Consider the following 24,520-nt stretch of genomic DNA (forward strand, 5'->3'; position numbering starts at 1 on the left):
ACCCATCGACAGCAGCCCTCCGGATCCAGCTTCAAGGAACGCCTAGACCGACAGGTGTCCGACTACATTGGGTTAACGGCCGATGTGGACGCTCTGAGAAGCGAGGAACCCCTTGACTACTGGGTGTGCAGGCTTTACCTGTGGCCAGAGCTGGCACAATATGCCATGAAACTCTTGGCTTGCCCCTTGTTGAGTGTCCTGTCCGAAAGGACTTTGAGCGCAGCAGGGGGGGTCGTTACCAATAAGCGCACTCGCCTACCTCACATTTTTTTAAATGAATGAGGCATGGATCTCAGAGGAATTCAACACCTGTGATGACCATGTGTAATTGAATTTCCTCATTCCAGCCCACACATTTCCGCCACCACCCAGAACAAAGAATGGTCCTTGCCTTATGTATATACAGCGGCATAAAAGGCCTTTTATGTCAGGTGAATGCCTAATTTTTGGGGCCTGTACTGGCGACAGTTACATATTTATCGTGTGACTGCCTAATGCACCTCCAGCCACAGATTTCAAAGTTCTGTGCTGTCATGTGAATGCCTATTGGCTAATTTTTGGGGCCTGTACTGGTCGACAGTTACATATTTATCCTGTGACCGCTTAATGTACATCCAGCCACAGAATCCAAAGTTCTTTCCTGTCAGGTGAATGCCTATTGCCAAATTTTTGGGGCCTGTACTGGTGACAGTTACATATTTATCCTGTGACTGCCTAATGCACCTCCAGCCTCAGATTTCAAAGTTCTGTGCTGTCATGTGAATGCCTATTGGCTAATTTTTGGGGCCTGTACTGGTCGACAGTTACATATTTATCCTGTGACCGCTTAATGTACATCCAGCCACAGAATCCAAAGTTCTTTCCTGTCAGATGAATGCCTATTGCCAAATTTTTGGGGCCTGTACTGGTCGACAGTTACATATTTATCCTGCGACCGCCTAATGTACCTCCAGCCACAGAATCCAAAGTTCTTTGCTGTCAGTTGAATGCCTATTGCCTAATTTTTGGGGCCTGTACTGGCCGACAGTTACCGTATTTTTCGCCATATAAGACGCACTCCCCCCCCCCCCCCCCAAAGTGGAGGAAAAATAGCAGTGCGTCTTATGGGGCGAATGCTGCATTTTGCCGAACTGTCAATGATACCCCGCGCCGCGATGCCGCACGGCGGGTGTATCAGCTGAGAGGGAGGAGGGGCTGGGGGCCGGCATCTTGTTTTATAATGACAACGGGGCCCGTGCAGTGACTGTATTCTACTACACGGGCCCCACTCACTGTATATACCGTAATCTTATCTATAATTGTAGGCATTGTTAATATATACAAATTCAGGGTAATCAGCGACTGTATGACTTACAAAAAGCGCACGGTAGCAGAGAGGAGGGAGGAGGCAGGCCGGGAGGACGGGCCCTGGCAGCGTGAGTCGCTACGTCACGCACCTGCGCCGCCCACTTTATGAATGAAGCTCACGCTGCCAGCGCCCCTCCTCCTGGCCTACCTCCTCCCTCCTCTCTGCTACCGAGCTCTTGTTTTAAGGGCTTACAGTATATACAGTAAAGGTTACGGACCCCCTTTGCACTGATTTTTAGATTGTTAATTTACATCCTAAATGCTAAATCAGGCCATTTTCAAAATAGTCTTCTTTAACAATTTCCTATTATTTTGCAATTGTAGAGTTTGTGCATCTCTATCACATAGCTGGCTTTCCTGCTGAATGTAACATCTGACTACTACACACTGTTCCTGGCTTTCTCTGCTCTCTCCTTACCATATTATACTATGATGGTCTATTGTCATAGTGTTAGGCAGACGTTGCACAAATGATAATTGTTGGATGATTTTGACCATTTCAGCCAACCACTGATCAAATATTATGCGTCAGGTAAAAAAAAATTGAATTATCAGCCAAATTCACCCACTGTGTTGTTTCTACTTAACCACTTCAACCCCGCTTGCTGAAACCCCCTTAATGACCAGGCCAATTTTTACACTTCTGCACTACACTACTTTCACCGTTTATTGCTCGTTCATGCAACTTACCACCCAAATGAATTTTACCTCCTTTTCTTCTCCCTAATGGAGCTTTCATTTGGTGGTATTTCATTGCTGCTGCCATTTTTACATTTTTTGTTATTAATCGAAATTTAATGATTTTTTTTGCAAAAAAATTTCATTTTTCACTTTCAGCTGTAAAATTTTGCAAAAAAAACGACATCCATATATAAATTTTTCGCTAAATGTATTGTTCTACATGTCTTTGATGAAAAAAAAATGTTTGGGCAAAAAAAAAAATATGGTTTGGGTAAAAGTTATAGCGTTTACAAACTATGGTACAAAAATGTGAATTTCCGCTTTTTGAAGCAGCTCTGACTTTCTGAGCACCTGTCATGTTTACTGAGGTTCTACAATGCCCAGACAGTAGAAAACCCCCACAAATGACCCCATTTCGGAAAGTAGACACCCTAAGGTATTCGCTGATGGCCATAGTGAGTTCATAGAACTTTTTATTTTTTGTCACAAGTTAGCGGAAAATGATGATTTTTTTTTTTCTTACAAAGTCTCAAATCGGGGCAGTGTAATGCTGGGGCTCCGATCGGTTACCATGGCAGCCAGGAGTCACGCTACTGAAGTCCTGGCTGCCATGGTATGTTAGTGAGCAGAGAGCAGCGCATTATACTCACGTGCGCTGTGGCCACCGGTCGCTCCTTCTTCTGTCTGTGCGGCGGATTGCTAATGCTTACAGCATTAGCAATGCGCCGCACAGACCTATGAGAAGGAGCGACCGGCGGCCACAGCGCACGTGAGTATAATGCGCTGCTCTCTGCTGACTAGCATACCATGGCAGCCAGGACTTCAGTAGCGTGACTCCTGGCTGCCATGGTAACCGATCGGAGCCCCAGCATTACACTGCTGGGGCTCCGATCGGAACTGCAAACTGCCACCAATGATGGGGGGGAGGAGGGGGACCCTGTGGCCACTGCCACCAATGATTAATACAGGGGGGGGGTTTGCGTTGGCTGGGGGCAGGCAGATCAGAGGCTGGGGGGAGGCAGATGGAGAGAGAGTGGTTAATGGAGGCTGCAGGCACCACCTTGGCATGTATAAAGTTATTGGTTTAGAGAGGGGTTAATGAAGGCACCTCCAAGGTGCTTTCATTAACCTCTTCAAACCAATAACTTTATACATGCCCATTGGGTTTGGAGGGGTTAATGGAAGCACCTTGGCATTAGGCATGTATAAAGTTATTAACCCCTTCAAACCAATAACTTTATACATGCCTAATGCCAAGGTGCTTCCATTAACCCCTCCAAACCCAATGGGCATGTATAAAGTTATTGGTTTGGAGGGGTTAATGGAAGCCACCTTGGCATTAGGCATGTATAAAGTTATTAACCCCTTCAAACCAATAACCCCTCCAAACCCATTAGGCATGTATAAAGTTATTAACCCCTCCAAACCAATAACTTTATACATACCTAATGCCAAGGTGTTTCCATTAACCCCTTCAAACCAATAACTTTATACATGCCTAATTACGTACGTTATTTTAAGTAGCTTTTTCTTATTAGATTACTCGATGAATCGAGAAATATAATCGATAGAATACTCGATTACAAAAATATTTGTTTACTGCAGCCCTACCTGGCATTCTAGGGGCCCTAATGTGTGCGAAGCAGTTTGAAATCAAAATATGTAATAAATGACCTGTGAAATCCTAAAAGTGCTCTTTGGAATGTGTGCCCCTTTGCCCACCTAGGCGGCAAAAAAGTGTCACACATCTGGTATCGCCATACTCAGGAGAAGTTGGGGAATGTGTTTTGGGGTGTCATTTTACATATACCCATGCTGGGTGAGAGAAATATCTTGGCAAAAGACAACTTTTCCCATTTTTCTATACAAAGTTGGCATTTGACCAAGATATTTATCTCACCCAGCATGGGTATATGTAAAATGACACCCTAAAACACATTCCCCAACTTCTCCTGAGTACGGCGATACCACATGTGTGACACTTTTTTGCAGCCTAGGTGGACAAAGGGGCCCACATTCCAAAGAGCACCTTTAGGATTTCACCGGCCATTTTTTACAGATTTTGATTTCAAACTACTTCGCACACATTAGGGCCCCTAAATTGCGAGGGCAGTATAACTACGCCACAAGTGACCCCATTTTGGAAAGAAGACACCCCAAGGTATTCCGTGAGGGGCATGGCGAGTACCTAGAATTTTTTATTTTTTGTCACAAGTTAGTGGAATATGAGACTTTGTAAGAAAAAAAAAAAATCATCATTTTCCGCTAACTTGTGACAGAAAATAAAAAATTCTAGGAACTCGCCATGCCCCTCATGGAATACCTTGGGGTGTCTTCTTTCCAAAATGGGGTAACTTGTGGGGTAGTTATACTCCCCTGGCATTCTAGGGGCCCTAATGTGTGGTAAGTAGTTTGAAATCAAAATGTGTAAAAAATGACCTGTGAAATCCTAAAGGTGCTCTTTGGAATGTGTGCCCCTTTGCCCACCTAGGCGGCAAAAAACTGTCACACATCTGGTATCGCCGTACTCAGGAGAAGTTGGGGAATGTGTTTTGGGGTGTCATTTTACATATACCCATGCTGGGTGAGAGAAATATCTTGGCAAAAGACAACTTTTCCCATTTTTTTATACAAAGTTGGCATTTGACCAAGATATTATCTCACCCAGCATAAGTATATGTAAAATGACACCCCAAAACACATTGCCCAACTTCTCCTGAGTACAGCGATACCAGATGTGTGACACTTTTTTGCAGCCTAGATGCGCAAAGCGGCCCAAATTCCTTTTAGGGGGGCATTTTTAGACATTTGGATCCCAGACTTCTTCTCACGCTTTCGGGCCCCTAAAAAGCCAGGGCAGTATAAATACCCCGCATGTGACCCCATTTTGGAAATAAGACACCCCAAGGTATTCAATGAGGGGCATGGCGAGTTCATCGAATTTATTTTTTTTTGGCACAAGTTAGCGGAAATTTTTTTTTTTTTTGTATTTTCTCACAAAGTCTCCCTTTCCGCTAACTTGGGACAAAAATTTCAATCTTTCATGGACTCAATATGCCCCTCACGGAATACCTTGGGGTGTCTTCTTTCCGAAATGGGGTCACATGTGGGGTATTTATACTGCCCTGGCATTTTAGGGGCCCTAATGCGTGATTAGAAGTCTGGAATATAAATGTCTAAAAATGTTTACGCATTTGGATTCCGTGAGGGGTATGGTGAGTTCATGTGAGATTTTATTTTTTGACACAAGTTAGTGGAATATGAGACTTAGTAAGAAAAAAACAAAAACAAAAAAAAAACAATTTCCGCTAACTTGGGCCAACAAAAATGTCTGAATGGAGCCTTACAGGGGGTGATCAATGACAGGGGGGTGATCAGGGAGTCTATATGGGTTGATCACCCCCCTGTCATTGATCACCCCCCTGTAAGGCTCCATTCAGACGTCTGTATGATTTTTACGGATCCACGGATACATGGATCGGATCCGCAAAACGCATACGGACGTCTGAATGGAGCCTTACAGGGGGGTGATCAATGACAGGGGGGTGATCAATGACAGGGGGTGATCAGGGAGTGTATATGAGGTGATCACCCCCCTGTCATTGATCACCCCCCTGTAAGGCTCCATTCAGACGTCCGTATGCGTTTTGCGGATCCGATCCATGTATCCGTGGATCCGTAAAAATCATACGGACGTCTGAATGGAGCCTTACAGGGGGGTGATCAATGACAGGGGGTGATCACCCGCCTGTCATTGATCACCCCCCTGTAAGGCTCCATTCAGTCGTCCATATGTGTTTTGAGGATACGATCCATGTATCCGTGGATCCGTAAAAATCATACGGACGTCTGAATGGAGCCTTACAGGGGGGTGATCAATGACAGGGGGTGATCAGGGAATTTATATGGGTGATCACCCGCCTGTCATTGATCACCCCCCTGTAAGGCTCCATTCAGACGTCCGTATGTGTTTTGCGGATCCGATCCATGTATCCGTGGATCCGTAAAAATCATACGGACATCTGAACGGAGCCTGACAGGGGGGTGATCAATGACAGGGGGGTGATCAGGGAGTCTATATGGGGTGATCAGGGGTTCATAAGGGGTTAATAAGTGACAGGGGGGCGGGGTGTAGTGTAGTGTTTTGTGGTACTTTACACAGCTACCTGTGTCCTCTGGTGGTCGATCCAAACAAAAGGGACCACCAGAGGACCAGGTAGCAGGTATATTAGACGCTGTTATCAAAACAGCGTCTAATATACCTGTTAGGGGTTAAAAAATCACATCTCCAGCCTGCCAGCGAACGATCGCCGCTGGCAGGCTGGAGATCCTGTCTCTTACCTTCAGTTCCTGTGAACGCGCGCGCCTGTGTGCACGCGTTCACAGGAAGTCTCGGCTCTCGCGAGATGACGCGTATATGCGTCACTCTGCGCAGAGCTGCCGCCTCCGGACCGCAGATCTGCGTTAGGCGGTCCGGAGGCGGTTAAACTGACTCCCTGATCATCCAGGTATTATTATTATTATTACTATTATTAAAGCGCCATTCATTCCATAGCGCTGTACAAATAAAAAGGGGTGTACATACATAATACAGACAATTGCACTAAGCAAGATGAGAGAACAAGACGAGTTACAAACTGGTACAGAAGGAGAGTGGGTCCTGCCCATGAGGGCTTTGTAGGTTTGTCTGAAGAGGTGGGTTTTCAGGTTTCTTTTGAAGGATTCCACTGTAGGTGAGAGTCTGATATGTTGGGGTAGCGAGTTCCAGAGTATGGGGGATGCACGGGAGAAATCTTGGAGGCGATTGTGGGAAGAGGTGATAAGGAGAGAAGGAGGTCTTGTGAGGATCGGAGATTGTGTGTGGGGATGTAGCTTAGAGATGTAGGGAGGGGACAGGTTGTGGACAGCCTTCTATGTATTTAGAACTGAATTCGCTGGGCAATGGGGAGCCAGTGAAGGTATTGGCAGAGCAGTAACAGGGTGAGAGGTGGATTAGTTGGGCAGCAGAGTTGAGGCTAGATTGGAGGGGTGCGAGAGTGCTAGATGGAAGGCCACAGAGGAGGATGTTGCTGTAGTATAAGCAGGAGATGATGAGGGCATGTACAAGCATTTTCGCAGACTCAAAGATGAGGAAAGCGCGGATGCGGGATATTTTTTTTGAGTTGGAGGAGGTGGAAAGGGCTAGGATGTGCGGTCGGAAGGAGAGGGCAGAATCCAAGGCAGCGGACTTGGTTGACCGGGGAGAGTGTGCAGCCATTGATCATGATAGATAGGTCTGTTGGGGGGGTTGAGCAAGAAGGGGGAAAGATGATGAATTCTGTTTTATCCATATTACGTTTTAGACGATAGAGGAGACGAAGGAGCATATGGAAGAGAGGCATTGTGGGATTCTGGATAGTAAGGTGGTGATGTCTGGACCAGAGAGGTAGATTTGTGTATGATCAGCATAAAAGTGATATTGAAAGCCATGGGACTCTATGTGCTGTCCCAGGCCGAAAGTAGATATAGAAGAGCAGTGGTCCTAGGACAGAGCCTTGCGGGATACCAACAGAGAGGGAATGAGACAAGGAGGTGGTGTGAGAGTGGGAGATGCTAAATGCCCGCTCTGTGAGGTAGGGGAGAAGGGAGTAGTCGACAGTGTCAAAGGCAGAGGACGGGTCAAGGAGAAGGTATGTCTGACATGTTGCTCTTGGGTTCATTTATGGCTGATTGATCAGACAAATTCTGGCTAATCAAAATCTTATGCATATGGTTGGCTAAAAGCAGAAAATGGAAGAAAGTGGTACACTGCAGATAACAGAATGGGTAGGGAAGAAATAATCCAGGTTTTCAGGAAGGGCAAAGCACATGAGCTGTAGATAAGGAGAAATCATAGTGGGAGAGAGAAAGAGAACCATATAAGCTTTCATCACTCTATGGTACAAAGAAAGGGAAGGATCAGAAGCTCCTCTTATGTAGAAGGAGAAATGCTGATGGACACACAGACCTCAAATCGAGCATTTATTACTGGGAGACACATGCACATGAGAAAAGTAATTACATTTGCAGCCAGAAAATTAGTTTGACATTTTTAAACTCATTGTGACCTCTTACAATTTTTTCAATGTCAAATATCTCCATCATCTTTAAAGAGTCACTGTACTTTCACAAAATGTCATACATTTAATAGGGAATGGTATAAATAGCATATTTCTAAATCACTTCATTTAAAAAATATGTCTGCATCCAGCTAAAAAAATCTAAAAGTCATGGCTACTAGTGGTCCCACTTCCATCTAATATGCAGTCTACTGCCTAATGTCAGGCAAGATCTTTCCCTAGTTACAGAAACACAGAAGATGGTAGAGAGGAAGTGGGGCATCAGAGCTAGCTGAGATCCTGAGCCTGATAAAAATAACTGCTTCTACACTACTTCTGAATATCACAGGAGCCTCCTGCCTTTCTGTAAATGTTGTCGCGCCCCCCCCCCCCCCACCTTATCTGTTCTGTGAGCATCAGAGCTGAAAACAACTCTGTGAGAAGTAAGGGAAAGAAAGTCAGAGCAGTACAGTGCTGGCACATTTCACAGAAGGGATACATCCCCCTGCTTGAGAGAGAAATGCATCTAGCTGTGCAGCTGAAGAGGGGAAAAATGTGGCTGAAAAATACATTAGGGAAGCCCAAAAAAATAAAATAAAATTATTTGACAGTTATGATTGTACAAGTCATTATGCAAACCCTTTTTGAAAACTCAGGTATACTTTAAGGCTAATAGCATGAATTAGTGGCATAGGGTTTCCCAACTTCAGATACTGCAACAACCAATGTCCACTGATCCACTGTACATAGCGAGAGAGAGATTCACTCCCTTTTTCATTTTTATAAATTAAACATTACAACATCCTCTGGCAGAGGGTCCTAAAGTCTCACTTTTTTTGACAGTAAAAAAAAAAAAAAAAAAAACTCCTGTGTTGATATTTAAAAAAGACATACTGGATTTAGTACTTTAGTAGCCCTCCTCTCCAGTAAATAATAGACAATTTAATGATATTTAGTAACTTTTCACTTTTAGAGGTCAATTTTCTGAATTGTATTTTAAAAAGGCAACTGTTCAATTTACCTTCTGGAATAAAAGCAGTAACTAGACATGTCAGCCCTGTTATTATACACGCCACTGCCCATGGGTACCGCCGTCCGATACGATCCACGGTAACAATTATTATTAGGGCTGCAGGAAATTCAACCAGGGCAAAGGTGAAAAAGTCGAAGTAAATGTTTTCGCTAGTACTTCCCATGTGCATTATTAGGCCCTGGTATATAACTGCACATGAAAACCTGAAGATATAGAAAATAAGTTTAGGCTTTATAACACTGCAAAATCAAGTGTTTTATTAGGTAGATTTATAAAAACTACTTCAAATGAAAAATAGAGCATGTTCCCAATGAATACCAGACAGCTTGCTGGTTCAATTTCTTTTTTTAAAATCCTCTAAAAAGTAAAAGCTAAAATGTGATTGGTGGCTGTGGGCAACTGCTCTGCCCCATATGTGACCAAAATCCACAGCAGTAAAATGTCTGCAGCATAGAGATTTTCACAAATTGCATCCACTTTGCTTCTGTAAACACTGAGAGAATTCTGCACATACTTACGGCCAAAGATTTCTGCATGTAGTTTTGGAAGCCAAAACCAGGAGTTATTTAAAAAAAAGAGTAAAAGTTGTATACAGGGCCAGAGTTAGACGAAATATGGCCCTGGGCAAAATCAAAAGTTGGGCCCCAAATCTTCTAATAATGTACTAACAACACAGTTACATTCTCTCGATTATGGCCCCACCTCACAGATTTACACCCCATAAAGCCCCTCACAAAGATCTGAACCCTCATGGCCCCAGATGCGCCACATGCCCCCTCTCCTCACAGCAATGAGTTCCCCTCACTAACGGCATCTGAGAGTGTTAAAAACCAGAAGCGCGGGCTTCCTCTTCAGGCACGCTTTTTCCCCAGCGGAGATCGGGGAAAGCACACTGTTCTAAAAAGGAGCTGCAGCCTGTACTAGGCTTCCAGGCTATTGTTAGTATATCCCAGTTCAGGCCACTAGATGGCAGCACTGAACTGTGATATAGTGATTTCCATACAAAATAATGGAGCAATTTCCAGGAGCGGTGCGGGGACCAGGAGCAGCGCGGGGACCAGGAGCGGCGCGGGGAGACAGGTAAGTATATTCAATATGGGGGGCCCGGCATATGGGGGGATATTTTTATACTTCCGGATAACCCCTTTAAGGCCTCTTTATACTGCTCAACTGTGCATTCTGTCCCAACAATCACTTGCTTGTCAGTGAAGGAGAAAGCTGCAGTGACACCTTTACACTTTAGATGAACGCTTGTTAGCGATAATCCACCCGATGTTCGGCAAGTGTAAAGGAGCATTTAGATCTGCTACATCTCCATATTAGAGAACTTATATGATGAATAAGCAGCATAAATATAAGGATCCTTACCAGATATACATAAGAATAAATGTGTGTTTTCTAATCTGAGTAGTTCTAAAAAGGTCTGCAAAAGATGGAACTTTCCTATTGCTTGTTTCTTCCTTTTCCATCAGGGTCTGTATATAATAAAGTATAATATTAATAGTTAATAAAACATTAGTAAGTGGATGTTATCATTATTCTGTACAGCCAATACAAGCCATATGGCACCTCCTTTCTCCAATTAATCAAAACTTCAGACCCAGCGCATCCATGTTTTACATGGTCGGCCACTGTCTGCAGGAGAAATGTATGACTGTCTATATCAGGGTTGCACAACCTTTTTTGATTGGTGCCCACATTGTCAGACTAAACCAATTCCGAGGGCCAAAAATAAAACTTAAAGGGCTTCTGTCACCCCACTAAACTGTTTTTCTTTTTTTTTGTTTACTTATAATCCTTACACTGCGATTTATGCCTACATAATCTAATTAATCATTTTGGTCCAGTAGATTTTGTTTAAAACATGCTTTTAAAATATGCAAATTACCTTGCTATCAGCAAGTAGGGCGGCTACTTGCTGGTAGCAGCCGCATCCTCCGATCCTAAAGACGCATGTTGATTGACAGGGCCAGGGAACGGGATCGTTCTCTGCTGGCTCTGTTTGCATTCAAAATCTCGCGCCTGCGCTGTACCTGTCTTCAATCGGCGCAGGCGCACTGAGAGGCGGCCGCTCGCTCGGCCGCTCCATCCTCAATGCGCCTGCGCTGGGTGTAGATGTGACGTCATCGGCGCAGGCGCATTGAGGATGGAGCGGCCGCCTCTCAGTGCGCCTGCGCCAACTGAATACCGTTACGGCACAGGCGCAAGATCTTGATAGCAGACAGGGCCAGCAGAGGACGATCCCGTTCCCTGGCCCTGTCAATCAACATGCGCAGGGGGCGTCTTTAGGATCGGAGGATGCGGCTGTTACCAGCAAGTAGCCGACCTACTTGCTGGTAGCAAGGTAATTTGCATATTTTAAACAAAATCTACTGGACTAAAATGATTAATTAGATTATGTAGGAATAAATCGCAGTGTAAGGATTATAAGTAAACAAAAAAAAAAAAACGGTTTAGTGGGGTGACAGAAGCCCTTTACATGTGGCCCCTGACCCATGGTCTACATCATCCTGATAACAGTCTATACTGGTGGTTTTCTGAAACCCAGTATGCAGCGGGTAATTTATTGCAGTCAGAACTATGCTAGGTATAGATAAGCCCAGCAGCTGCATCACTTGACTCTCATTACAGAAAAAAGATGGGAGGCAGCACCTCATGTGTGTCGTCTCGCTGGTGGTATAGTAGAAAAAGTAATACGCTTACCAGATTATGTTGTGAGGAGTCACAACAGCTATAGATGGCCTTGCTGGTTTATTGACCAGACCAGCAAATGGGAATCCAGGACTGCTGCCTGGTTTCCTGCCTGCAACTTAGAAATGATTGCCGGGATGACAATGTAGAAGGAGAACGGAACAGTAGTATCGGCGTTGTCAACCGGAGTCTTCAGTCCGGGTAAGTATAAAAGAGTTAGTTTATTAATTAAAAGAACCACAGAGACCAGGGGGGGAGCTAAGACGTTACTAACTTTGACAGATGGATAGTAGATTTACATGAATGGAAACATGTTGCCACTATCGCAGCGATGTATCTCAGTTGCTGATTGATAATCCTACCAATAGATACATCGTTTCAGGAACGTTGCCACTCAAATTGGAACAATTGTGCACTCAAGGTGTGACCTGATTATAGCTGTGTATCAGGGGAAATGTAACAGGACTTAATAACAGTATATCAATATATACAGAACTTAGATAGATAGATACAAATATGTGCATAGGTGTGACAGCAAATGTTTATTTACATATATTGCTATATTTATCTATACTGTATATATAAACTAGTCTCAAATAGAGTTGGTTATAGTGTTATCTATACATGTATTTTCGAGTTTGGGCCATAGTGTATTTACTGTATATATATATATATATATATATATATATATATATATACACACACACACACACACACAAAAGGTCTAAAAGACAAAGCAGTTGCACAATAAAAACATTATGTATTTAATATAAACATATATAGTTTGTATGGTATATAGATGAATATACTGTACATAAAATAATTCCTTATTAAATATTACATGTATATTATTAGAAAGATAATGGATGAAGCCCATGCATGGAGAAGTTTAAAATCAGCTCTAATACCTCTGCACTTATCACGTGTACACATAAATATAGCTCAGTCACCCCTATTTTTGCAAGAGGAGGGGGGGGGGGACTTTTTAGTAAGGATAGTTTATAGTATTGTCTCATTGATCTCATTCAGCCCCTGGGGAGTGAGGGTGTCTAACTTCCCATTTTTGGAGCATGATTTGAGTAGCAACATTCCTGCAATGATGTATCAATTGGTAGGATTATCAAGAAGCCAATGAGATACATCGCGTAGTGGCAACATGTTTCCATTCACATAACTCTACTATCTATTTGTCAAAGTTAGGAATGCCTTAGACCCCCCCCTCTTCCCGCCTCCTCCCTCCATCCCTCTGTTGCCTGGGCACCAAAAACCGCTATTTCAAATATGTGCATTACTGCCTGTAATACTGCAATAGTCCTGGTGAAGAGGCCTTTCCACCTTTGAAATGTGTTGACTTTCTTTTAATCAATAGACCAACTCTTTAATACTTACCCTGACCGAAGACTCTTGGTGACAGTGCCGAGACTATGGTTCCGTATCCTTCTCTTCTCCTTCTACATTGACGTTATTGTTGGAGGCAACGAGAAAGCAGCCCAGTGAAAAGTTTCTTATTTTTGTCTGACTGGTTCCAACTTTAAAAATCTTTAAAAGCTATAATAAAACCCCTTAAAAAGGTTTTCAAGGATTTGAATATTGATGGCCTACCTCAGTATAGGCCACAGGTATGCAGTAAACTTTACAATGTTTTCACACAGCAAGCAGATATGTATTACTCACATTTAATCTGGTATAGAAACTTGCTGTTGTTTCTTTCTTTCTTTTTTCTCAACAGCTTATAGCAGTACATGTGTAAATCAGTTGTATGTGGACATATAATTAGTTTATGGACTACCTCAATATAGGCGTTCAGTACCTCGCACCCCCTGCTGATCAGATGTTACTACACAGTTGCATCCATTGTGTAGTGGATGGAGCTGCTAATTTTAGTGCTGCTCCAACTCACCTCAGTGGGAGCAGCACTGCAGTTACCAGCACCCTCCATTACACCTGAGGGTACACCATCAAAAAAAAACATTAAGTGTTATAAAATGCTACATATGTGGTTGTTATAGACGTAAATGGGTTCTAATATTTGTAAGCACCAGAGGTGGTTTGTCTTCTGCAATGTATGTATTGGTAAATATGGTCTTCTAAGAAGTGGATCAATATTTTCTTGTAAAAGGCTGTTTAATTGCTGAGAAAGCCTGTGATTAACAACATTTTCTGTATGAATTTATATACAAGGAGAGCTGTCAATTTCACCATGTGGTTGGAGGAAGCAGGGCCCACATGTTTAAAGTAGTTCAAATTATAGATGAGCTAGCATCTCCCCTTCTATCCTGTACTGCCATCTGAGACCTGACAGCTCCTGCTTGTATGGCTTGGCCCATGAACAACAGCTATCACCTATCCACAGTGTTTGATCTCTGCAGGGCTGACCACAGGGACTTCCACAGATTATGAGAACGGGGGTGCCACGTGCACTAGCGCTACATTAGGTTTCAATGTGTTTTATACTACAGTATACACTGTATATGCTAGCTACTATTCAGATTAAAAGTCTCATTTTTAAATGATATTGTCTGGTCTGCACTATATTCGCTTTCTAAACCTACATATGCAGATTTATGTGACAGGTGACATGCATGAGGATATATACAGTATGATAGAGGAATGGATGCGATTGTCAGGAGCTGACATTTACATCTGTCTTGCACCAAATCTCCCTGTTGCCTAAAGTGTGGTGAATGCCTCTGTCTGCAGGGAACTGTTCTGTTTTTGTCCAGGTGTATGAATAGTAATGGGACGGCTTTGTCCAGGTGTAGTAGGCTTTTTACTATTTTTTTTTCTGTGACCATTTTTATTAAGGATTTTGAACTTGATCCTTGCATCATGTGGATCACCAGAAGGACAGAGTGGTTTTGGCCAAATCTATTTGGTAGTATTTATTTTCTCACTGGTGTGACTATTGCTCATAGTTTATAATAATTCTACTCTTGGGGTGCATTCACGTGGCCATATCCATTTTGTGGACCGCAAACCATGGACCCGCAAAACACGGCACCGGCCGCGTGCACACCAAATCGCCCTGCAGACCCATTGACTTCAGTGGATCCTCGATCCGTATGTTGTGGCCAAAGATAAGACATGTCCTCTCGTTTGTGGTGAGGTCACACGGACCCCTAAGCACACGGAAAGGCCTCTCTCCCATCAGAGGCACAAAGGAAATTACATTGCATGACAAATGATCAATAATGAAGCTCTTGATTAAAATATTAAATAAAAATATGTTGTTCCTGTCCATAAACAAAATATACTGTGAATTTTATTTCTTTATTATAAATTTTCCCCATTACATATAGTAAAAACAAAAAATTTTAAACATTTATATAAAAGTTGTTTTACCCTTACAGAAACACTACAATCCCAGCCCCCCAACCACCCCTTAACTCAAACTCAGCGAGAAAAAGAGAGAAAAAAAAATGGTAAAGATTGTGCTATTTACTTGTAGAGCATCTGGAAACTCTTTCTTATTTCTCTTGGCAATTTGCTTGATAATTTCATTAGCCTCAGCTTTACGGTTTTGGGAGATAAGCCATCGTGGTGATTCTGGAACACACCTACAAAGGAAAAAGTTACTATTAAGGGATGAATCTATATGATTGACATAATCAATAATATTAAAACATAACTTTTACTAATTATGGTTAAAAGAAAAAAAAAACACAGTGCTCAAAACAGCAGTGTCTACCCACCTGAATATACCATCAGGGAACTGGTAAGATTCTTCCATTGATTACTGGTTATTTTCTACCTTAGTTAGAATTTTTCATTTTATTATCCTTTTTTTCACTGATGTTTTGAGCACTATGTGTTTTTTTTTCTTTTAACCATAATTAGTAAAAGTTATGTTTAATATTATAAGCCAAGGTCTACTTTGAGGAGTTGTGTAATATTTGAGGGCTTGACCTTTAATCTATACAGAGTTTTCGTGTATACAGTAGACGATTTATAATCAATGTATAACATTTATCATTAACCCTTTAATGTTAAGACCTATTTTAATTTTGGCATTTTGGATTTTTCGTCCCCACGTTCTATATTAGGCCTTATTTTTTGCAGGACACGATGCATTTTATAATGCCACAATTTAATTTACCATATTTTGTATGGCAAAATTGAAAAAAAAAACAACAGCATTCCGCCAAAGTTTTTTGGGGTATTGACATCATAGCGGTTACTGTGCACTAAAATGACCTCACGTCCCTATTCTGCGGCTCAATTTGAATGCGTGGCGATATCAAACTTGTATAGGTTTTTTGTTGTTTTACTGCTTTTAAAAAAATAAAAAGCTTTGAAAAATATTAAAATTTTCTTTGCATTGCCGTATTCTGACCATAAAAATTTTATAATTCGATTTACAAAGCTGTATGAGGGCTTACTGACCTATTAAAATATAAAAAAAAATATTTGTGTACGGTGAACATAACTGAAAAAAACAAAAAAACACACGATTCACAATTTTTTTTTTCATTTTGTCCCAGCCCAAAAATTGAATAACGATGATGAAAAAGTCGTACATACCACAAAAATGGTACTAATAAAAAATACAGTTAGTTACAGTAAGCGCTGGCTGCGCTTTTCCCCCGGGCTGTTATGCAGTATCCGACACTCCATTGGTAGGGGGGGAGGGGTGTCAGTGACACGCCTTCACTTCCTACTGGTCGGTGGCTGTGGCGCACGCCTACAGGGGCGGGGCTAATATCATTTATGCCCGGCGTCTGAGTGGCCACACGGTCATCACAGTGCTGGGTTTAGGCTATCCACATCAGTAGCAGACAGATCTTTGTATTTACAGTCACTTTTCAATAACGGCGCTCCTGATGAAACCCACGTTCTATCAGGCTGAGAAATTACGATAAATTGGTGAATGTGTATTTGATACATCTACATTATTTTTGTACTGCTCCATACATCCCCTAACTCATTATGACGTACAGGTACATCGAAGGGGTTAAAGGGATTTTCCGGTATATTACGTTATCCCCTATTTACCATTGGGAAGCCCACAGATCACTAGAATAGTGCCCCGTACCCTGTGGAGCCCCTCGACAATTAACAAAGTAGCTAGTCGGGTACGTGTGCAGTCACTCCATTCATTTTTATGGGAGTTTTTTACTTAGATTTCTCTTTTGTTCATTCACTTTGCATTTTGTTAATTGATAAAAATAAAGCAAGGCAATCTATTTTTTTTTAAATCATGAACCAGTGTTGTATTTCTGTGTTGCTAAGGAGTTTCAGATGTTTGAGACGAGATGTAAAAACCAGTTTGCAAATTTGGAATCTTTGTGCCATGAGGATGCAGTTGGCAAATCTATCTGCTGTATATGTTATTCACGAAACAAATTTCTCATAAAGTGCTGCATGGGTGCTCATCTCTAAATTCTGAAGGTCAAAATATTGCCCAATAATGCGAAGAAATTAATAGAGAAAATGTACATGACTATAAACAGCCAGCAATTTTAAAAAAGACCCATCTCAGACATTGATGGCATATCGCTAAGATATGCCATTAATGTCAGATAGGTGTAGGTCCCATTTCTGGGACCCACTCCTATGTCTAGAAAGGACTTTGGGGACCAGTTCTGGAGACAGGAGTGAGTCCCAGAGGTGGGACCTGCAACTAACACCCCTGGCATATATTAACAATATGCCATCAATGTCTTAGACATGCCAACCCCCTTAATGACATTGTTTTGAACTACAGTGCAGGAATTTACCAATAGTATGTTAAAAACACAAAGTTTGGCAAAGTGACAACCAGTTGAAGCCATCTCCAGTTAGTAATGCTGTAAGCCACTCCTGAAAGTGCTAAAAGTCCAACAGTGAATGCTACTTGGTACACAATTCCTACTGTTCTTCTGTGGTCCATGCCTACAAACTCTGCAACTAAAAACATAAAAAAAAATGTTATTTTATTAATGGAACATGGATGGAACATGTGAAAGAGTATCGGCAGGTTGGCGGATTTGCTCTTCAATGGAGTTTAATTTTGGCACATTATACAGTATGCCATTGAAATCACTGCTAATATTGACTTGAAGATTCAATAGGGGGGGGGGGGAGACCTTACCATACATTTGTCTGTCACAAAAGTAGAGCAGTAAGGGCTCTTTCACACGAGCAGATCCCGTGCATGGAATCCGCTGCGTGAAAGAGAGCCAAGCCCTGTTCTGGACAGCAGAGACATGGAGCAGTAACATGACTGATAATGCTCAGTGCCTCTCTGTGATCTTTTTACTACAAAATCACAGTGAGATAAAATTGGCACAGTGATTTTGTAGTAAAAAGGTCACAGAAAAGCAAAGATCATTATCAATCATGTTAATGCTCCGTGTCTCTGCTGTCCAGAACTGGGCTTGGCTCTTTTTCACACAGCAGATTCCACGCACGGGGTCCGTGTGAAAGAGCCCTAACAGTCATATGTACTACTAGAGGGCAGGTCAGAAAGTGCTCTGATGTTAGCTTGAAACAAGCAACGTCCTGAAGCTGTCTGGTCCTGATGCAGAGTTTGGACTTTAGTGCAGTGGCAGCAGAAGAGCCAGGAAATGTACTAGTAAAGGAGCCCAGATGCACTTCTTAAAGAGCATCTGTCAACAGATTTGTACCTATGAAACTGGCTGACCTGTTGCATGTACGTTTAGCAGCTGAAGGCATCTGTGTGGGTTCAATGTTGATGTGTCCGCATTGCTGAGAAAAATTATGTTTTAATATATGCAAATAAGACTCCAGGAGCAACGGGGGTGTTGCCGTTACTCCTAGAGGTTCACTGCAACTGCCACTCCCTCTACTCTTTGATTGACGGGGATCACATTTACACCACCTGGCCCTGTCAATTAAAGTCTGGAGGGTGCGGCAATAGCAGAGAAAGCTGAGCCTCTTAGAGTAATGGCAACACGCCCATTGCTCCTAGAGTCTCCTTTATATATATTAAAACTTCATTTTTCACAGCAATGCGGACAAATATGAACATGGGATAAACACAGGTGTCTTCAGCTGCCAAGTGCACATGCAACATGTCAGCCAGTTTTATAGGTACAAATCTGGTGGCAGATGCCCTTTGAAGGGTATCTGTCAGCTCCAAAACACCACCTAAACTACAGGGTGGGCCATTTTTATGGATACACCTTAATAAAATGGGAATGGTTGGTGATATTAACTTCCTGTTTGTGGCACATTAGTATATGTGAGGGGGGAAACTTTTCAAGATGGGTGGTGACCATGGCAGCCATTTTGAAGTCAGACATTTTGAATCCAACTTTTGTTTTTTCATATGCTGTGAAGATACGAGATGTGCAGCACCTGAAACTACGGATACTGGAAGCCTGTGCTAGCATTTCTCCTGCGGTGTTGCTATCAGTGAGTGAAGAGTGGGAGAAGAGGGTTGCATTGACAATCCAACACAATGGGCAGCACATTGAACACATTTTATAAGTGGTCAGAAACTTGTAAATAACTCATGAAAGAATAAAGTTACGTTAAAACCAAGCACACCATTGGCTTTTTTGTGAAATTCCCAATAAGTGATGTGTCACATGACCCTCTTCCTATTGAAAAAACAAAAGTTGGATTCAAAATGGCTGGATTCAAAATGGCCGCCATGGTCACCACCCATCTTGAAAAGTTTCCCCCTCACATATACTAATGTGCCACAAACAGGAAGTTAATATCACCAACCATTCCCATTTTATTAAGGTATATCCATATAAATGACCCACCCTGTAGACTAAGTGGTGTATAGTGTAAGCGGTGCTGAGTCCGGTTATGTAATTTTTATCTTCATATTGACTTGTATTCTGATTCTGTGCTCCCACAAACCAGCAGTAAAATGCTTTGGGAGGACTTTCTCCTTTATGTGTGTCAGCTCAGGAGTCCTCTCAATGCATTTTACTGCTGGTTTGTGGGAGCATTTTACTGCTGGTTTGTGGGAGTCAGAGTGCAAGTGAGTATGAAGATAAAAATTACATAACCGGACTCAGCACCACTTACAATATACACTGCTTAGTCCAGTTTGGGGGCTTTTGGAGCTGATAGATTCCCTTTAAGAAGAGCTGCAAGCTGGATGGTAACTCCTAATTCGGGAGATTTACTCTTTATTGCCTCTTGTGGTTCCCCCGGCCCTGGACACCATCAATATACCTAATATACCTATCACACCAGAAGCGTCCTACAACTATAGGCAGAAATTCCAGCACTGCACATTTCCCCTTTGCACTTTCAGTATAAAAATTCTGCCAGTAACTGGCATTTATGTCCCGGAGCCTACAAGCACCTCATCTGCTCAGCTTCTTCTTTCTTACACATTCCTCGGGGTGTCTGGGCATCAGCAGAGGAGTGGTGCAGAGTTCCTGGGGTGTAGCTGCTACTGTGTTCAGGTAGCTTTATGGTCATTTCTGATTTATAGTGCTACAGGACCTGCATTACTCTATAGGACTCCTATAGTACTGTATATTGTAGTTTATTAATGAGTATATCCCGTACGTAAGTCTCTGACCCATTTTTATTTTCAGTGTATTTCAGTCTGTGTCTGGGAAAGTTGAGTGGCAAGGAATACAATCAACGCTACAGTACCCATATATGTTGCCACCCTACTTGTGTTTCCCCATCTTTTGTTAAGTATAATAAACCCACTTTCCTGTACTTCAGCATAACAAGCAGGCTTCATATAGGAGTCTGGGGAAGCTCGGTGGCCAGCAGAGGCAGACTGGCCATAGACTTTACAGGGAAATTTCCTGCTGGGCCAATGCTCAAGGGGGGCCACCCAGGCCCTACCCATGGCCGCCGGCCAGTTACATAATGATCTGATGTTCTTAATGCTGGGAGCCTCAGGTACTTATGCACCTTGCCAACTTCTGCAAGTGCCCTCCTGAACTCAACTGTATCACATCCCCAGCACGATGATACAGTTGAATAGTGTGGTGAGGTTGGCAGTATTTTGTGTGGCACAGTGGTATTTGATTCTGCTGAAGCAGTATTTTGGGCACTATGGTATTACCGGCCCTGCCCACTTTTGTTGGCTCTGCCTACTTGTGTTTCCCTATCTTTTGTCCAGTTATACCCACCTACAACATGGGGCCATTTTTTTTTTTTTCCAGGGCCAATTTAAGTTACTAGTGCATTCCTGGTGGCCAGAAACATAGGCACCATTCCTGCATCCACATGGATTGCCACCCAGCTTACCTAGTGTCCTGCCTATTTAGCTCAATAAATTACAGCCCCTTTCCTCAAATTAGTATAACCGCACACTTCATCAGTAGTGCCATACATGTGTACAAAATGACTGTAATGTTATTTGTTAACAATAAGCATTGCATCTCTAGTGCCTCAATAATCATATATGATAAAATGCCTTTGAAGGCAAACTTACTGAATATGTTATCAGTCACTGTTTGGTGGTGTCATTCAGATATGGCATGGTGTTGTAAGGGTACTTTCACACTTGCGTTTTTCTTTTCCGGCATAGAGTGCCGTCCTAGGGGCTCTATACCGAAAAAGAACTGATCAGTTTTATCCCCATGCATTCTGAATGGAGAGCAATCCGTTCAGGATGCATCAGGATGTCTTCAGTTCAGTCATTTTGACTGATAAGGCAAAAGAGAAAACCGTAGCATGCTATGGTTTTATCTCTGGCAAAAAAAAAATTTGAAGATTTGCCTAAATGCAGATCCGGCATTTTTCCCTATAGGAATGTATTAGTGCCGTATCCGGCATTCAAAATACCAGATGCGTATGCATCTCACAAATGCTTTCAGTCACATCCAGATCGGCGGATCCGGCAGGCAGGTGTGAAAGTAGCCTAATCCGGTCATTGTATGGTGGGGTCATTTAGTTACGGTAGTGTTATCCAGTCACGAAACAGTGACGTTATCCGCTGTATGGTGGTGTCATTTAGTTATAGTAGTGTGTCTAGTTATGGTATGCTGGTGTTATCAAGTCACTGTGAGGTTGTATTATCCAGTTATGGTATGGTGGTGTTATCCAGTCAATTTATGGTGTAGTGTTACCCAGTAATTGTATGGTGGTGTTATCTAGTCATTGCATAGTGGTGTTATTTGATCACTGTATAGTGGTGTTATACAGTCACTGTATGGTGGTGTCATTCAATTATGTTATCATGGTAATATGTAGTCATTGTATTATTATTTGAGGGTATGGCTAACCTTTGTATACCTTAAATAACTTGTGTAAATATCATCACAAGCGTTATTATCATTATCAACTGTGGCACCGATAAAATTAATTTTTACAGCATCACAACTGATGAAAAACAATAGTTTTATCCTTGGTGTTCGCATTTACGAACACTGACTTATGATTCTGATTGCTCAAAAATGAACAAATCATGGTGATAGTTGTTGGGTGTATATGGGCCTTTAAATTAGGGATATTCAGGATTAGTGCCTAGGGTGGCATAAACTGTAAATACAGTCCTTCACATGCATTCATGGAGCGAGCACACAGGTACGTTAAACTGAGATTTTGGTAAATGCTGTTTGTATAGATGTGTCATATCTGTATTGTAAGGTATTTAGGCACTGGCACTATGTAGACACTGCACCATTAATCTGGGAACTGCACATACACCATGCTGTTGCTGCACATACACCATGCTGTTGCTAGAGTGAATGTCCAACAAATTTGAATCAAACTGCTGTCTTTTTCCTTTCGTAAGAATTTGGAAGATAGAAGGTAAGTTAGTGTAGTTCCTACCTACATTTCCATTGGCAGCATGTATACCAAACCTGCCTTTCTTTGGACTTTGGGACTTATATACAAATGTTATGTAAAAGACATATTTCAGAATAATCTTTCTTAAAGCTAGCTTAGATGAATCAATTACATTTATTCCAACAGTTACACTTTAAATTGACTTCAGTTCTTACCGAGAACGTATGCTGACAGCCATGTGCCTTTACTAACTAACCCCTGAATGAAGCGAAAAGTAATAAGCCATGGATATGTTGGTGCAAATGCCACAAGGACACCAAAAATAGCAGTGACGAGGAGTGACGTTAATAGACATGGTTTACGACCAAATCTAAAAAAAGAAAAATAAGAAATAGTAAAGAATCTTACATTTTATTAATGTGGTATTCTGTGTTTTAAATATTAATATTCTAAACCCTCACTGATCTGATACTGATGGCCTTTCCTGAAGGGTGGGCCATCAATATTCCGAACCTGAAAAACTTATTTAAAGGGGTATTCCAGTCAGATTAAGTTATTCCCTATCCACAGGATAGGATAGGGGATAACTACTAAATCGGTGCTAGTCCTACCACTAGAACCCCCACCGATTACTAGAACGGGGGCATCAGTACCCCCTGCAGCACCCCTGAAATGAATGGAACAGCTGGTAGGGCATGCATGTGGCTGCTCTATTCATTTGTATGGGAATTCTAGAGATAGCCAAGCGCGGAACTCCCATACAAATGAATAGAGCAGCCATGCGCATGTACGACCAGCCACTCCGTTCATTTCAAAAGGGCTGCAGGGGGTATGGGGACCCCATTCTCATGATCTGTGGGGATCCCAGCGGTAGGATCCCCACCAATATAATAGTTATTCCCTATCCTGTAGACAGGGGAATAACTTAATCTAACTTGAATCCGCCCTTAAGGGTCCATTCACACGGCCGTATGTGTTTTGCGGATCCGCAAAACACGGACACCGGCAATGTGCGTTACGCATTTTGCAGAACACACATCGCCGGCACCCTTATAGAAAACGCCTTTTCTTGTCCGCAATTGCGGACAAGAATAGGACATGTTCTATTTTTTTGCGGAATACGGAAGTGCAGATACACAAATGCGGATGCGGACAGCACATTCTGGCCCCATTGAAAATGAATGGGTCCGCACCTGTTCTGCAAAATTGCGGAACGGATGCAGACCCATTTTGCGGACGTGTGAATGGACCCTAACTCTTATTCATAGGACAAAACAATGTCAATGTCCTATAATTTAAGTGAAATAACACATTAGAATATAATAGAATATAATTAGAATATAACACAATAGAATATAATTAATTAGTTCAACTGTATTACACAATTGAACAAATAATAAGCAATACAATACCTGTCTGCAATATATCCAATAAAAACAGAGCCAAGAAAAAATCCAAGGTTTACAAGTGACTGAAACAGATCCAGCTTCCAAGCATCATCACATACAAGGTTAAACTAAAAGAAAGAAGTGCTCATTTGTGTTATTCGATTTCCCAATGGGTAATTCATACATTATAAAGGGCTGTTCACATCTCGTTTTTACTTTATGATGAGCATATACATTTGAAATAGATATCAGAGAACTTCTTCTATGCTTCGTGTCCAGTTGTGAAAACTTGTCAAAAAGTTTGGCTGTTTAAGGGTAGTAGCAGTAGTGATGGCTGTGTAATGGTAATGTAAGGATAGGTCATCAGTTCTGAAGTCTTGAAAAACCCCTTTTAAATGTGCCTCCCTTTCTACAAACACACTGCACATTGCTATTGACAATTTCCTTTGGGAATAATCAGTGTTGGTGCTTAAATTTCTTAGAATATATTTGCATTTATTATCACTGGACTGGTTCAACAATTAAATTTTTGTACTATAAAACACACGGTGCAATGCAATGTGCCTGCTAACACCAGTATAGTGATGCAGTGCTGGCGGTGAAATTTCTATGAACTATGTGTGAATTTACTCCCACTC

The 24,520-nt window shown here is 42.1% G+C and overlaps 1 protein-coding gene across 1 annotated transcript in view; it reads right to left on the bottom strand.

Annotated features, from left to right (window-relative positions):
• SLC22A2 (solute carrier family 22 member 2) overlaps positions 1-24,520 on the bottom strand; it is a 105,882-nt gene that overhangs the window by 27,438 nt on the left and 53,924 nt on the right. The window contains exons 2-7 of the mRNA XM_044292069.1: positions 23,907-24,010; positions 22,710-22,864; positions 17,547-17,715; positions 15,272-15,386; positions 10,507-10,613; positions 9,127-9,341 (exon numbers count right to left, since the gene is read on the bottom strand). Of these exons, the coding sequence (XP_044148004.1) occupies positions 9,127-9,341; positions 10,507-10,613; positions 15,272-15,386; positions 17,547-17,715; positions 22,710-22,864; positions 23,907-24,010 (865 nt within the window). The remainder of the gene's footprint in view (positions 1-9,126; positions 9,342-10,506; positions 10,614-15,271; positions 15,387-17,546; positions 17,716-22,709; positions 22,865-23,906; positions 24,011-24,520) is intronic.

The sequence above is a fragment of the Bufo gargarizans genome, chromosome 4, assembly GCF_014858855.1.
Source record: "Bufo gargarizans isolate SCDJY-AF-19 chromosome 4, ASM1485885v1, whole genome shotgun sequence".
Lineage (NCBI taxonomy): Eukaryota > Metazoa > Chordata > Amphibia > Anura > Bufonidae > Bufo > Bufo gargarizans.